The sequence below is a fragment of the Sceloporus undulatus genome, chromosome 1 (genome assembly GCF_019175285.1).
Source record: "Sceloporus undulatus isolate JIND9_A2432 ecotype Alabama chromosome 1, SceUnd_v1.1, whole genome shotgun sequence".
NCBI lineage: Eukaryota > Metazoa > Chordata > Lepidosauria > Squamata > Phrynosomatidae > Sceloporus > Sceloporus undulatus.
In genome coordinates, this window is record NC_056522.1 from 377,212,525 (window position 1) to 377,228,958 (window position 16,434).

Sequence of the window (16,434 nt, forward strand, 5' to 3'; positions counted from 1 at the left end):
AACAGCCTTCAGTTTTTCTTCCTTTTATAACCCTGTATGATAATCTCCAAAATTTCTTCTCTTAGAACCTGAGTCTTGTTTTCAGAAGTGGGTTCCCTATCACTTCTGCTGCATGTTGGAAAGGCACAACGAGATATGGTCAGGTGCCTGCTAGCAAGCCACTCATTGGTTCCTTACCCTTTGAAAATAGACTGCAGCATCAGTGCTCCATCCATTCTTCTCAACTCTGAAGATGGAGATGTTCGTGAACTTCAACTTCCCAAGTCACTAGCTTCCGTGGTCAGAGATGATGGGTGCCTAAACTCAACAAAGTGTAGCACATCAATAGAAGTATAGTCTAGAATGATCAAGGGAAGAAATGGTGTCACTCTATTCTGCTTTGGTCAGGCCTCACCTGGAATTCTGTGGCCAGTTCTGGGCACCACAGTTTAAAAGGGATGTTGACAAACTGGAGCGTGTCCAGAGGAGGGCAACTAAAATGGTGAAGGGTCTGGAAACCATGCATTATGTGGGTATATTTAGCCTGGAGAAAGATGACAAGATGGCCATATTTAAATATTTGAAGGGATGTCATATTAAGGCTGGAGCAAGCTTGTTTTGTGCTTCTCCAAAGACTGGGTCATGGAGCAGTGGATTTACACGACAGGAAAAGAGATTCCACCTCAACATTAGGAAGCACTTCCTGACAGAGCTATTTGACAGTGGAATATGCTGCCTTGGAGTGTGGTGGAGTCTCCTTCTTTGGGGCCTTTAAACAGAGGCTGGATGGCCATCTGTCAGGAATACTTTGATTGTTTATTCCTCCATGGCAGAATGGAGTTGGACTGGATGTCTCTTGGGGTCTCTTCCAACTCTATGATTCTGAGTGTCCTGTTTGAAAGAACCACCATTTCATTTAGGATCTCAAAGCAACTATGTGTTAGAGGTTGTTTTTTTAACTATATAGCCTCGTGGTGTGGCAGTTTGAATGTTGGACTAGGACTCTGGGAGACCAGGGTTCAAACTCCCACTCAGCTATGAAAGCCCACTAGGTGACTTGGGCAAGTCACATCCTCTCAGCCTCAGAGGAAGGCTATGGCAGACTTCCCTTGAGGAAATCATGCCAAGATAACTCTACAAGTAGTTGTTAATAACCATCAAGTCAGCTTTAACTTATGGTGTCCTGTTATCAACAGCCCTTCTCAGGTTTTGCAAATTCAGGACCATGGCTTCCTTGACTGAGTCTACACAGCTATAATGTGATTTCCCTCTTTTCCTTCTGACTTCCACTTAGCAAGCATTATTGTTCTTTCTAACAATTCCTGCCTTCTCATGGTATGTCAGAAATAGAACGGTTTAGCCATCTTGCTTCTAGGACCCATTTATTTGTCATTTTGGTGGTTCAGGGTATGTGTAGAATTCTCATCTAGCACATTTAAAATGAGTTGATGTTCAAACAATTTAATTCTTTACTATCAACTTTCTTCAGTGTTCAGCTTTCACAGTTCATAGAAACTATGAGAGGGTTGCCATAAATGAGAGTCAATTTAAAGACACACAACAAAAATAACAACAACAATCTAGAAATGGTTCTGTTGGCTGAATTTGGCTCTTCTAACTTACCTGCAGAAGAGTGTACCAGATTGTGCTTTATCTTCTGTTGTTGTTGTGTGTACGCCTCCAGGTCATTTCAAACTTATGGCAACCCTATTATTCTCATGGAAAGATATAATGACTTCAATTGAATTCTCTGTTTGTGCTATTGAAAGACTAGGTTTATTTGTTTCTTTTGTGGTGTGTTTTCTAAGTATTCATGCATTTATTGAAGGCTTAGGACAATGTGTGTCTCATGTTTTCCTTTTTTTAACCCTGCAGGGTTCCAATTCCTCTTGAAGTGAACAGTGTGGTTCTGTTGCACACTCAACATCACACAGGAGCATCTGAGGTCGACGACAGGTGAGTGGTCCACAGTCATGTGCCAAACAAACTGAAGCATATATGATCGTTCTCTACTGTCTAAGACCCTATAAGAACCCAACAAAAAACAAAAAAAAAAATGTTTCCCTGAACATTAGGGCAGCAGACAGGATGGGAAATGTAGTTGAACATGAGTCAACAGTGCGATGCGGCAGCTAAAAGGCCAATGCAATTTTAGGCTGCTCAATAAAAGTATAGTGTCTAGATCAAGAGAAGTAATAGTGCCACTATATTCTGTCTGGTCAGGCCCCACCTGATATTGTGTCCAGTTGGGCACCACAATTCAAAAAGGACATTGAGAAACTGAGCGTGTCCAGAGGAGGGCACTAAAATGGTGAAAGGTCTGGATACCATGCCCTACAGGAACGACTTAGGGAGCTGGGGATGTTTAGCCTGGAGAAGAGAAGGTTAAGAGGTGATATGATAGCCCTGTTAAAAATATTTGAAGGGATGTCATTGAGGAGGGAGCAAGCTTGTTTTCTGCTGCTTCAGAGAACGAAACAATGGATGCAAGCTACAAGAAAAGAGATTCCACCCAACATTAGGAGAACTTCCTGACAGTAGGGCTGTTCGACATGGAATAACTCCTTCCTCGGAGTGTAGTGGAGTCTCCTTCTGGAGGTCTTTAAGCAGAGGCTAGATGGCCATCTATTGGGGATGCTTTGATTGGATTTCTGCATGGCAGGGGGTTGGACTGGATGGCCTGTGCGGTCTCTTCCAACTCTATGTTCTATGACCCAGAGAGAACATTATCATGAAGTGACCCAGTTACAATTTACAAGGGGCTCTTTCACGCCGCATAGTTATAGCACTATGATGCCCCTTTACACGCCATGGAAACATCTATGGAATCCTGGGATTTGCTGTTAAGGGAAAGTGTTTGGAATTCTCAACAGACAACTCACCAAACTACAATCCTAGGATTCCATAGGATACAACCATGGCAGTTAAAGTTAATTATAGCATGAGAGCACCTTGGTGTAGTGGTTTGAGTCTTGGACTACGACTCTAGAGATCAGGGTTCGGTTCCTCACTTGAGCATAAAAGCCACAGTGACAGCACACTATCTCAGCCTCAGAACATGGCAACTGCAAACCCCCCTCTGAATAATCTTGCCAAGAGAACCCTATGTGGTTCGTTAGGTTGCCATAAGTCAAAATGACTTGGGGCATACAAAACAAGCACTATAAAACTATTATAGTCTTTAAAAAGACTGTAAAGATATTTTTCTATAAAAGACTTCCTTTTTGTTTGTTTTTAAAAGGCCTCTTCTGGACCGAAATGGCCTCCCCCCCCCCCCCCCGAATGGCAAAAGACCCTTATGCTTGCTACCAGGGCATTTGGGGGCAAATGATTTGACTTCGCTGGGGGCCCCAGGGGCTACAAAAGTAACCTGGGAGCAGCTAACTTTGGTTCTCATCGACCCTTTGCAAGAGAACAGACAACCAAGTGCCTTTGAGTTTTATTGGAATACAATGCCCATCAGCTACAGCCAGCATGCCCTATGTCTCTAGAGGACATTAGATTGGGAAGAGGCTGGTAGGGAAGTTTCCAAGTGAAGTCAGTAATATCAGTGGTGATTGGAGTTTATCAGACAAGGGAAATTGGAAGTAAAATCCAATGGCAATCCGAATGCAATCATGGGGTTTAACGTTATTGCGTGACAGACTACCACACGCAATTTCAGGCAATGGGAAGTCAGTCCAAATGAAATCATGGGGTTTAACATTATTGCAAGATAAACTACTACACGCAATTTCGGGCAATGGGAAGTCAGTCTGAACGCAATCATGGGGTTTCATGTTATTGTGTGATAGACTACCACACGCAATTTCGGGCAATGGCAAGCTATTTTCGGGCAACGGGAAGTAAGTTCGAATGCAATTCGAATTCACATAAATTCGCTGGCCCCACTTTCTTTTCATTCGAAATTAAGAGAAATTCCTCCCGTGTGATAAGCTCCTTTGTCTACGTTCCTTTAAAATGCTGAAGAGATGGTGTGAGTGAGCCAAGGCTCAGCAGAAAGAGAAAGGAGAGGTCCCTGGGGTGTTTTTAATTGAAATTTAAAACTTAATTTAAAAAAATTAAAAAGTTTAATTTAGCTATTCAATTTTTAAATTTTTTTTCTTTAGAAACATTACATCTTACCAAATTTTCACTTCAGCCACATGAAACAAGATATATGTAAATACATTTAGGCTGTGCGTATGATATTGCAATTTAAAGGTACAATTTTAATTTTGCTAGTTGTTTTATGTCACAACTGTTGCCATGACATTCAGTGATATACAGGAATTACAATTTATGAGTAACATTAGTACAAAAAACTGCTAAGGATTCCGTATGGTGTGGCGTGGGAGGAGGTCAGTGAAGGGGTGTGACACCATGCATTAGCGCACTGGATGACGCCAACCTGAATGACATCACTGGTTGTTACCTAGCTGTGTGACAAGCAACATCTGCTGAAATTATCTCTTCTGCACAACCATTAAAGGTTCAGGTACTCTCTCCAGTTTCCATCCTGGCAACCCAATCCCAAACAAGCAATGCTCCAGGAACAGATACAAGTTTTATTCTTTGTATACTCAAATGTATTCTCAGATTTTTTCTTCCCACAAAAATTCACATCAGGGCTGGACCACATGTGCATCCCCAAACCCATTATATGCCCCTCAAGGCCGTTTCCCCTGAGATTGTTGCAGAATCAGAAGGGTACATCCTCACTAATACAAGCTTTGTCAACAGTGTGATGTGGCAGCTAAAAAGACCAATGTGATTCTGGACTCCATGAATAGTATACAGTAGTGTCTAGAAATATCAGTACCATTCTATTCTGCTTTGGTCAAGCCTCGCCTGGAATACTGCATCCTTTTCTGGGCACAACAATTCAAAAAGGATGTTGAGAAACTGGAGCGTGTTAAGAGGTGATATGATAGCCCTGCTTGAATATTTGAAGGGAGATCATACTGAGGCTGGAACAAGCTTATTTTCTCCTGCTTCAGAGACAAAGACATGAGGCAATGGGTTCAAACTACAGGAAAAGAGATTCCACCTCAACATTAGGGAGAATGTCCTGACAGGAGGAGCTGTTCGACAGTGGAACACACTCCCTTGGAGTTTGATGGAGTCTTCTTTTTTGGAGATCTTTAAACAGAAGCTGGATGGCCATCTGTCGGGGTGCTTTGATTCTGTGTTCCTGCATGGCAAGGAGTTAGACTAGATAACCCTTGGGGTCTCCTCCAACTCTTTGATTCTATGATGCTATGATTCTAAGCTGCATGCTCTTTTTGTGCCTTCTTTTTAAAAGAATTGTGCAGTATTTCTTCTTTTTTACTGCATTGACAAAATTTAGGGGTGTGGCACAACTGTTTTTTAATAACCACTAGTTTTGCTGATGTGGATTTTGGTGGGTGGGTGAGTCCTCAGGAAGCTGCCTGCTTTTATTTTATGTAGATGAGTCAGTCCTCAGAAATAATCTTCCATAGCTTAGTAGGAAGGCAGTATAAACAGACATGGGAGTTCACGGTAATGGTAGAATCACATCTCGTGTTAAATGTTCTTTTCCATCTGATTTCCTCTTCATCAGCTCTGGCTGAGATCCTACACTGGGGTTGCATACTGAATAGCTCCACGTGAGGAGTTACATATTAACTGTGTTGCCAGAGCCAGTGTTGCCATCTGAACCCAGACAACAAATGTGCAACCGATTGTGCACGCACATCCCCGAGCAATGCTATACCTCTTTCTGGGTTCTGTGGGGCCAGCTGTAGTTGAATGTTGCAAACACAATCACAATTTAAGCCATAATATATATTTTAGTAAAAGTACAACAAATTACGTATTCAACTTAACACAGTGAGGTGCCAGTGCTGGATTTCATTGCAGGACCTTTTCACCTGTGATGTTCGGTAGTACTGCAACCTTACAACATTAAATTAAAAAATGGAAAATAGATGTACATCACAAAAAATGTACCTCTTTGTTTCCTTCTAAATGCACAACTGGAAATCCCACTGCTTATTCTATGTGAAAAGGACCTACCCCTTAGCCCTGGGCTATTGCTACTCCTCCCCACCTCTCCTCCTCTTTCTGAACTCAGCTAGTCCACATCCTGAACTCAACTTCCATAATCTTGAACAGAATCCAGATGTGTGGCTTCAGGCAAAAATGTTTAACCGCTTCCCATAGGGGAAGTTATGTATGCGGAAGATAAGATCTTCCATAGAAAGCTAATTTATTTCAAGGTGCAGCTTTGTTCTAAATGAGGAATATAAAGACTGTTCATTGATTTGGTTAGTTTTGGAAAAAAGTGTCTGAACCAACTGAGACTCCTTGTTGAAAAATGGTCAACCACTGGGAGATTTTTCTGCCATTTGCAAGAGCAAAAGGACCGGCACTATTTATAATTGTTGCTGATGAAGAAAAAAAAGTGTGTGCAACCCCTAATTTTGCAGAAAAACTATATTACAATTTCTGCAAAAATCCTGAATAATAAAGTCCCCAAATGAAAAAAAAAAATGTAAACAATGCATAAAGATGCATTCAGCATAGAGAGAAAATATTTTCCCTTCTTGCATGTGACAATGAAATACACAAATATCTGTATCCCTTTTCTGACTAGCTAAAATTTATTTTTTAAGAAGCGGCAATAAGTGTGTTCTGGGATCTCACTACCAATAAAACTGTACCTACCAAACTGCAGGATTTTGCTTTTGTTTTTTATATGATTGGTAACCACCGTCTCCTGTGTTAGATTCCCCATCCCTGCAGATTGATTTACATGTCTGGCAGTTTATTAGTTCCCTGATGGATTGCCTTAATTTATTCTCTTGTCTTCAGCAGAGCATTTGAGGAGGAAAAAGCAACAAACGCATACAGAGAAAGAAGGCTCCAATGGCCAGCAACAACACCACCAGCATAGCGCAAGCCAGGAAACTGGTAGAACAGCTCAAAATGGAGGCCAACATTGACAGAATAAAGGTAAACCCCAGATCATTCTTCACTCATGTCATCAGTAGCTTTTGGATGATGGTATGAGTTTTAACCCCCAGAGGTCATTCTAAACTGTAAGAAGGGTTCCTTCATGTGAAGTTCCATAATGAGTAAAACCTCTGGGGACAAAGACCTCAATTGAGTTGGTACTATAATAGACCTATTGAATCAGTCAATGTGTAGCAAAATCTCATTAATTCACTGAGTCATTGATAAATCATATAGGTTTTTAAACAGAGGCTGGATGGCCATCTGTCAGGAGTGCTTTGATGGTGTTTTCCTGCATGGCAGAATGTCGTTGGACTGAATGGCCCTTGGGGTTTATTCCAACTCTATGATTCTGTGATCTGGATCTTTTAAAATGTTTTTGTAAGCTATCTTGAATCTCAGATAAATACATAAGAAAGGGTTCACTCTGCAGTATGATGGAGAAGGTGATATTCTCTCTCACTCACACACATGCCAAACCTCCAGGAGCAAAAGGGAAAAGAACTATATTCCATACCATGCCAGAGCTAGCCATTGTTTGAACTAAATGTGACTTAAATTGCTGTGCTGGAAATTTAACACTTTACCCAAAAGATGATTTAGCTTTCTGTACTAAATCCTAAACCTCCACTACTTAATTTTACCCAAACAGGTGACTCAACTTACTGTGCTAAAACTTTAAACTTCAATTTAACTTTATCCCACAGGTGACTTAACTTCCTGTGCTGGAAACTGAACACCCAACTTAACTTGACCCAAAATGTGACTCAACTTTCTGTTCTGAAAACTTAACCCCCAACTTTACTTTATCCAAAAAGGTGACTCATCTTTCTGGGTTGAAAACTTAACCCCTAAATTAACTTTACCCTAAAGGTGACTTGACTTTCTGTGCTGAAAACCTAACCTCCAACTTAACCAAAAAGGTGATTTCGCTTTCTGTGTTGAAAACTTAACCCTCAAGTTAGCTTTACCACAGTGTGACTCTCTTTTTAGCAACTGGATTACAGTTCAGAGGACCAGTTTTCTTGTGATCATTTCCAGCTTTTTCTATCCCTCCTTCCAGGTGTCCAAAGCAGCCGCAGACTTAATGGCCTACTGTGAAGCTCATGCCAAGGAGGACCCTTTATTGACTCCTGTCCCTGCTTCAGAAAACCCATTTAGGGAGAAGAAGTTCTTCTGTGCCATTCTGTAAACCTCACAGGAGCCTGACTCCGATTTGGGCTACCCTGGACACTGATGTAGAGATTTTTTCAGCACTGTGGACATGTTTCCAGAGTCCACCAAATTAAAAATAAAATCAAACAGCCTGGAAGTTTACAGGGAAGTAAGTGCATGATGAAAAAAAAGAATTGTCTGCCTTCATTGGAGGATTTGATGATGTTGATCCACATCATGAGGCTAAAGATCTTGACATCTGCAGAATTGCCTGGAGAGGGAGGGGGAAATGTGTAAAAGAGTTGATTTAGTGTCCAATTTGCTCTTGCCAAACAAACCCCTTTTGTCTTTTTTTCCCAAAAATATTAAAATAAAATTAAAAAGAGGGGATGCAGAGCAAAGCTGTGTGTGTGTGTGTGTGTGTGTGTTTGTAGCCTTATGAATTTTTCCCCTGTTGCTTTTCCCTAAATGTCTCTTTTATTTATGTTCAATTGTAAAATAATTGCAATAGGTTAGATTTATTATGACATTTCTTAATGTGGGGTCTTTGTGTGTATTTAGCATTTTATAGTTGTGCCACACAAGGGCAGGGAGCACTGGGCGGGGGGCGGGAGAGAGAATCTGCAGCCACATTGGTCTAAAAACAACTTTTTTGATGGCGGATTTAGCTGAAAATGTGTCTTAGTTTTGAACAGCCCATGGGGGCTATCTTGTGCATTCCTAGTATACTTAGTACCTCTGTTTTCTAACATTTGTATTTGGTAGCTTTTGTTCTGCAAGTAAACTGTATGTTGTGATGAGTATTTTGACTCATTTTCTTTGTTGCCTCATTCCCTAGGATTTGGGTGCTAGGGCAGTTGTACTCAAAGTGCTGGTCTGTGGGCCAGTCCCAGTCCCTGAGCCATTGCCTGCCAGTCCCTGAAGAACCACCAAAAACAGAAAGAACAAAATGGTAGCTAATGAGCACAAATATGGTACCAGTCCCTGACCAGACTGGGAGGAAAAATTGATGGTCCCCCATATCAGCTAGCTTGCAATACACTTCTTTAGGGCACAGGATGGGCAGATTTCAGGGTTGTGGGATCCATTGTTGTCTTTACCAGTGTCAGGCATAAACAAAATGGAGATGCCGCTGGCAAATTTGTTCTCTGGTGCACCCCATGACCCATAAGGTGGCCAGGGTACCCTTTCAGAGCCCAGACCTGAGATCTCCCATCCATTGATTCATCCATCACTTTGTTTATATGCCACCTTTTTCCCAGACTGGGACTTCAGGCTGTTCCCAAAAGGCAGAAAATTACAATAAAATAAAAAAAATTAGAATAAAATTCATATACAGGTAGTTAAAACATATAAAATTGAAATTAAACTGTATTAAAACCATTTAGAATTTTTCTTTAAAACAAATTATACATAAAGCATCCATTGTTGTTCCATTCTGTATTCCATTCAGAGAAATACTGCTGGCATCCTTTTCAGTATTTATGATGCCATATGTCAGAGTTAGAGAGCCAGTGTGACATAGTGGTTTGAGTGTTGCACTACGACTCTGGAGACCAGGGTTTAATTTCCCACTTGGTCATGAAACCCATTGGGTGACCTTGGGTAGGTCACACTCTCTCAGCCTCAGGAGAAGGCAATGGCAAACCTCCTCTATACAAATCTTGCCAAGAAAACCCTATACCAGGTTCGCCTTAGAGTCACCATAAGTCAGAAACAACATGAAGGCACTCAGCAATAAAGTCAGAGTTATGACATTGCAAATACTACAACTGACATTTATGGTGGTGGCACTATTACCACGACTGCAACTACTGCCCAAAACTCACCTTAAAATCCAAGCAGCTGAACCACCCAAAGGAATTCCAACATGCTGGAGAGCAGGGTGTTGAACGATGAGACACCCAATCCTTTTCCTGCAGCAAGGTGCAGATAGAAAAACAGTTGCAACAGGACTCTGCAGGAGTCCCCACTCTACTTTTTGTGCTTCGACTCGCTGGCAAGATGGGGTTGGTGTCATTTTTCTGTGCCCTGCTTTCCAGAGCCTTAGAATTACAATCAGCTCTCCATATTTGCAGCTGATTATTCATAGATTTAACTAGTATGTTCTCTCTAGGAATCTCTAGGTCGTCTAGCACAACTTTATGATCAATATCTCCCAGAAGTCACACTGGAGGGCCTGGAGGTTCCTAGAGAGAACAATTCTGTAGACATTTATAGGCGCGCCAGTGCAATTCTATGGTCAACATCCAGCAGACATTGACCACACACTTGCGCTGGAGGACTTAAGAGATTCCTAGAGACGTGTCCTCTCAGATTAAAAAATAGTAGTTTTTTTATTTGCAGTTTTCCTACTTTCACAGGGGTCCTGCGCCCCTAACCCCAGTGATTGTAGGGGCCCCACTGTACTTCCATTGATACAGCTGCTTGACTGCTAGGGTGGGTTGGGAGAAGGTTGGATCATCAGATGAAGTTCTTGATCTCCTTACTTTTCAAGGCAGTGCTCAGCCCTGAGATTTCTTCCCTTCACCCTGAGGACTAGAGAAGAAGAGCCAAGTTTTGAAATTTGGGAACCTTATGAACCATGCACAGAGATGCATACAACTCTACATGTGAGCTTCCAGAGAGCAGGGATTCTCACAGAACATAAGGGCCTGGAGGCTAAAAGATAAGCAATTAGTACAAGGCCAGCCAAGGCAGGTTTTCCCCCCTTGCAATTTTCCTTGCTCTCATTAAAGTATTAGGAGTCAGAAACCCTTAGAGACCTCAGAGGAACACCCTAGATGTAGCAGTAGATCCCAGCCTATTTTCCTAATTGCCACCACCTCCAAAAGCCAGGCCTGTTCCACATCAGTGATGCTGTGCTGGAAAAGCTAATGTCTGTTTTAATTCTGTATGGAAAAGTAAACAAAGCACAGAGATCCTGAAGCCAAGGTAGAAATCCCAGATGTTTTAGTATACAACCCTTGCAAATTCAGGCCCTACTGGGTAAGGTTGATGGAAGTTTTAGGCCAGATAGGGTTGCCAGTTTTTGATATTCCCAGGCCTTGAGATTTCTAGTCCAAAATCTGAAAACTAAGAACAGCTTCTGGTGATGTAATTAAGTACCAACCACTATTCCTTACTACTTGTCATTCAAACACACAGAGAAAGAAAATATTTTCAGAATTTGAAAGTAAAGTAGAAATCCTGGTTGTTCCCACATTAATGTGAAATGAGGAGATTATTCTTAGCCACTCACTTGGGGAGAAGGAACATTTAATTTAGCCTACTTGCTTCTGGATGCAGAGCAGAGTGGAGAGTAAGTCCTGATGCCACAACAACCGTGGGATGGAAGAGAGATGCTAACTAAATAAATAAATAGGACCCCTAGAGAATCACTGCACATTGCATCAACAAATGAATTAATCCTTGCAAATTGTAGCAAGCAGCAGCTCTGCTAGCTGAGATTTAGATTTTTATACAGACCTTTCCTCTTGTCTGGATCTGAGCCCTCCAAAACTGGAGAATTTGCACCCTTGTCAGGTGACGCATGAAAACTGGAGACTTGGGGCCAGGCCCTAAGAGTGGGCAAACCTATACATCACCAGGGGCCACCCTTAAATCTCAGGCTTTGGCCATGAAATTTCAGGGCCTGGGATAACTCCAACAGTGCAACTCTATTTGCCTTCCCTGCTCTTTGTCTGGCAGTAGACAAATACCTCTGAAGTCAAGAGGGCCATTGAAATCCTTCTCCAAAAATGGAGAGAGGAGTAGCACTATGCTTCCAGTTGTGTGTCTTCTATGCACATACTAGGTTGGTAAGAGGCAGTGCCTGTTGGGACCAAGCATAAATCTGACCCATGTCTTCACAAAAGAGCTTTTTCTGGCTGTTCCCCAAGTGACCACACACCCGGATCCTGGAAGTCTCCTGCTTGTTGCAGCTTGTTGTATGGAACACTCACTCTATGAAAACTCAAAAATCTTGCTTTCCTACAGCACAGAGATGGCTAGTGGGCATTGAAAGCATTGACTTCCATTTGCCTTCCTCATCATCTTCTTTACTGGTTAGGGCTCCTATAAGTCACTGCACAATAATATCTGGAGAACTTCATGATACTGTGAGGGCTCCTACTTTTCTCACCATTGCCACCAGTGGGAAGACCTCCTCCTCTCTCACAACTATGGACACCAACACTGGAGGCTTCTTAGATATCCTCATGGTTCCTGGGCAAGACTTCATTCATCTTATCTCCCCACCAGACAACACCACTCTTGATCAACTCCTGCCACCACAGACACTATGTGTCTGGACCCAAGCTTTCCAATATCTCTTATGTAGCGTTCTCAGAGGCACAAGTGTTGCATACAAAAAAATGTGAAGTCAAAGGCTTTTGTGACTGGCATACATAGTTTTTTGTAGGTTTTTGGGCTATGTGGCCATGCTCTAGAAGAGTTTATTCCTGACGATTCTCCTGCATCTGTGGCTGGCATCTTCAGAGAAAGAAATACAAAAAATGATTTATTATACTGAAGTTGAACATAACATCAATGATTACTTCTGTAATACATCTAAATCCTGACTGACGTTAACTCTAACTCACATTCCTAACTTCAACACTCTCTGTCACTCACTCATAACCTAACTCTGACCCTGATTCTAACTAATCTCTGTCTCTGACCCTAAGACTTTTAACTCTTATGTCTAACCGTCATGCAACCAACCTTTTAAAAATCCCCTCAGACATTCAGCCAGTCACCAGCTACTCTCATCCTTCCCATCTCTCACCCCTTGCAAGTAAGGTTGCCAGAGTGAAAATTGGAGAGGGTTCCTGTACCTTTAATGGTTGGGTAGAAGAGGAAATTTCAGCAGGTCTTTTTTTACTTATTACCTGGTTGTGTGACACGCGTCACTTTCTGAAATTCCCTCTTCTGCACCTCCATTAAAGAAAGGTACAGTAGCCCTCTCCAGTTTTCACTCTGGCAACCCTACTCCCAGCAGAACCTTACTTCATAATACAGACTACACTTTACATACATGCTCATTTGTTGTTGTATGCCTTCAAGTTGTTTTTGACTTAATGGCGACCTTAAGGTAAACTTTACCAGGGGGGTTTCTTGGCAAGGTTTGTTCCAAGGAGGTTTGCTATTGCCATCCCCGGAGTCTGAGAGAGTGTCACTTTTCCAAGATTACCCAGTAGGTTTTATGGCTGAGTAGGGAATCAAACCCTTGTCTCCAGAGTCATAGTCCAATGCTCAAACCACTTAATTTGTCTAATAAACGCAACACCATTTTCTGCACAAGTCCAGAACATCAAAAACCCTACCCCACCTTTGGAGTAGCACCTTTCATAAATGATGGCTGGGCATGATGGGAGATGCAGTTCAACACATCTGGAGGAGAGCAGCTAGGGAGAGGCTCATTTCCCTTGCACTTCAAGCTCCCCCCTCAAAAAAAATCATTGGAAGAGGGAGATCATTGACTTTCTGAACAGCTCACAGCAGTAACTGTAACTTAATCTTCAAGCCTTTCCTGTACAGCTGTACAAACTCTGGCTGCTTCTACCTCATTCCAAATGAGATTTGGTCTGGTTCAGCCTCATGTGACACACAGAAATATGCAAATAATTAGAGAGATTTGGAGTGGCAGTCAGTTTTAGTGTCATTTGAACATTTGGATAGCCCCCCAACTAACCCCAGCAAGTTATCAGGGTGGCTTGCAGTTAGAATAAAATGTTGTCTAAAATGCATGAGAACGACCAACTGATGAAACTACATCTCTGGCTGGCAGGCATCCTGTAAGCATGTGCAAGTTCCAGAAGCAGTTGCAGAAGTCCTTCAGTTGAAGAGCGTGGAAGCAGAGCTGCACATGAGTTGCCAAATTGGTGTCATTGATGTCCACTGCGCACTGGAATCATACATTTCACATTCGTTGGCACATTCGGTCCTATATTCTTGCAAATCACTAATGCAAAATTGCCATGCCACCCTGTAAGTGGCAAAGGACACTCTCTCTCCTTGATAAAAAATCTCAACCCGTTTGGTCAGAAGCCTTCAACTGACTGTGCCAGCTACTGGTTTTGGAGTCTGCCTCACATATTTTTCCTCTGGCAGCACACAGATTCCTTCAAAAATCTTTCCCCCATTCTCCAGTTCTCAGGCTTCATCCAGCTTTCAACCCCTACCCAGGTTCCATATTGCCACCTCCTTTATTTTTGAGGGTATGCAGAAAACCCTAAACCAATGTTTTTTGTGGGTTTTTCGGGCTATGAGGCCATGTTCTAGAAGAGGTTTTTCCTGACATTTTGCTAGCAGCTGTGGCTGGCATCTTCAGAGAATGCTGGCATGGAAAAGAGTGGGGTATATATACTGTTGGTTGAGGGGAAAGGATTTGCATGTTAATCTGTGTATTGTTCTGTTGTTGAATGGCACGGCCTCAGGGTGTCTATTTAATGAATGATCCATTGTCTGCTGGGAAACCACCCTCACCCTGGGTAGTTTCCCAGCAGACAATGCCAGCCACAGCTGCTGGTGAAACGTCAAGAAAAAGCTCTTCTAGAACACGGCCTCATAGCCCAACCCCCCCCCCCCCCAAAAACCTACATATGCTGGCTTTGAAAGCCTTCGACTTCACATCTAGACCAGGGATTCTCAGCCTTCGTCCTCCAGCTGGTTTGAGCTTTATTTCCCAGTTCCCACTAGGCAGCACAGTTCATGGTGAGGGCTTCTGGGAGGTGAGGTCCTAACCGTCTGGAGAACCAGTGGTTGAAAATTGCTGGTCTACACTGCCCTCTTCCTCTCCACTATCTCCATAGTGGGGGAGATGTGGAGATGAGACCAGTGGCCACCACCACTTCCAATACAGCAGGAAACCTGGCTGGATATCATGCCCAACAAATCAGCATGTTGCGTGTTAGTGTGTGTGTGTTGTGGGACTTTCCACCAGCACTGAAAAGCTATGGCAGCTTCTCTTCAAACAGAATGGGGCCTCCTAGGATGATACAGTCCTGGTGGTGGGAGAGGGAAGAGTGATGAATTTCCTACTCCTTCTGCTGTGCTACCTGAGACCTCATGATAGCACTGGCTCCAGGACTGGGGTTAGTACAGACCCAACACCAGGCCACATGTTAGAGCTGATATTGTTGTGCTGTGTAACATCTATGCAAAAGAACAGTTAAGAGAGCAACACCTGCTGGATTGAGGAGATGATGAACCCTCCATCTTCCTTTTGTTGCCATTGTCTTTGGGGAAAGCAGACTCAGGACTGACATGATATCTTGTTAGCAGCTGGTATTCTAAATCTGTTAGGGTAAGTGTCCTCTGCCTAGAAATATGGGCTGGCATCCTGTTGGTGACTTACGCATGCATAAGTGCCTCTACAAAAGCTATTGGCAATATTGGTCCAATGCTGGAGTCTGTATTCTGGTGTAAAATGCAAAAAGCAGACATGCCAATGCCGTGCTATTGGACATTGCACTCTCCAATGAGAATTGCACATCACATATTGCAGTTGGGCATTCCATATTTGTTTCCACATTCAGTTGTGCACCATTGCAATTCACTGAGGCACAATTGTTCTGTGACTGTGAGCAAAAGGTAACACTCCATCTCCTGAATTGTCAATGGTGATTTTAGTTTCACAAATTAATAAAGAGCAGTATATAGCAAAACGTAACATGGTGCAGTGGTTTGAGCATTGGACTATGACTCAGGAGAGCAGTTTCCAGAGTCTCTAAGGGTTTGAGTCCCCGCTCAGCCATGGAAGCCCACTGGATGACTTTGGGTGAGTCACACACTCTCATCCCCAGAAAACCCTGTGATAGGGTCGCCATAAATCAGAAACTTTTGAAGGCACACAACAACAGCAACAACAACAACATATAGCAATACAATAAATTAACTCCAGTTGGGGATGAGCTGCAGGTACATGTGACTATGGAGGATATCACACGACTGAAATTGGAAGTATAATCCAGTGTCATCCTGAACGGAATCATGCGTATTCATGTTATTGCGCGAAAGGTTACCACACGTGATTACTGGCAATCCGAACACACTCCGAATGCAATCACGCATCAATCCACAGTTAAGTAAATTCGGTAAACTAGAGAAGTCACAAATCCTGTTCCTAGGCAACTTTGCACTCAGTGCGCTGTTGTTTGGTGTGATGTGTATGTCTCCTTTGGTCTGCCCCCCTCCCAATCTGGAAGCGGGGGTTTCCATGAAGCCACGATGCAATTCCGCTTCAATTTTGCTTCCACTTGTCCTTTAGCATTGCTGAGGGGGGGCTGCTGCCTGCTAATGAAGAGGCATGGGCCAGAAACTATTGGATAACCATTATATTCATGTTTTAACATGACAAGA

At 42.7% G+C, this 16,434-nt stretch overlaps 1 protein-coding gene across 2 annotated transcripts; it reads left to right on the top strand.

Annotated features, from left to right (window-relative positions):
- The first annotated feature begins 1,848 nt into the window (after window positions 1–1,848).
- On the top strand, window positions 1,849–8,894 carry GNG2 (G protein subunit gamma 2). 2 transcript variants are annotated; one of them, XM_042446477.1, is made up of 3 exons: window positions 1,849–1,935; window positions 6,796–6,936; window positions 8,000–8,894. In XM_042446477.1, exons 2-3 carry the CDS (start codon window positions 6,850–6,852, stop codon window positions 8,126–8,128), a joined length of 216 nt encoding a protein of 71 aa, XP_042302411.1. In that variant the 5' UTR covers window positions 1,849–1,935; window positions 6,796–6,849; the 3' UTR covers window positions 8,129–8,894. The 2 variants fall into 2 exon arrangements, with proteins under 2 accessions (XP_042302411.1, XP_042302412.1); XM_042446478.1 differs by having other exon boundaries at window positions 1,855–1,935; window positions 6,799–6,936.
- The last annotated feature ends 7,540 nt before the right edge of the window (window positions 8,895–16,434 follow it).

What these genes read in the sequence shown, in the direction of transcription:
- GNG2 (XM_042446477.1), top strand. Translation starts at nt 6,850, where the DNA reads ATGGCCAGCAACAACACCACCAGCATAGCGCAAGCCAGGAAACTGGTA. An exon ending in CCAACATTGACAGAATAAAG is followed by an intron (nt 6,937 to 7,999) that starts GTAAACCCCAGA and finishes CCCTCCTTCCAG; the next exon opens with GTGTCCAAAGCAGCCGCAGA.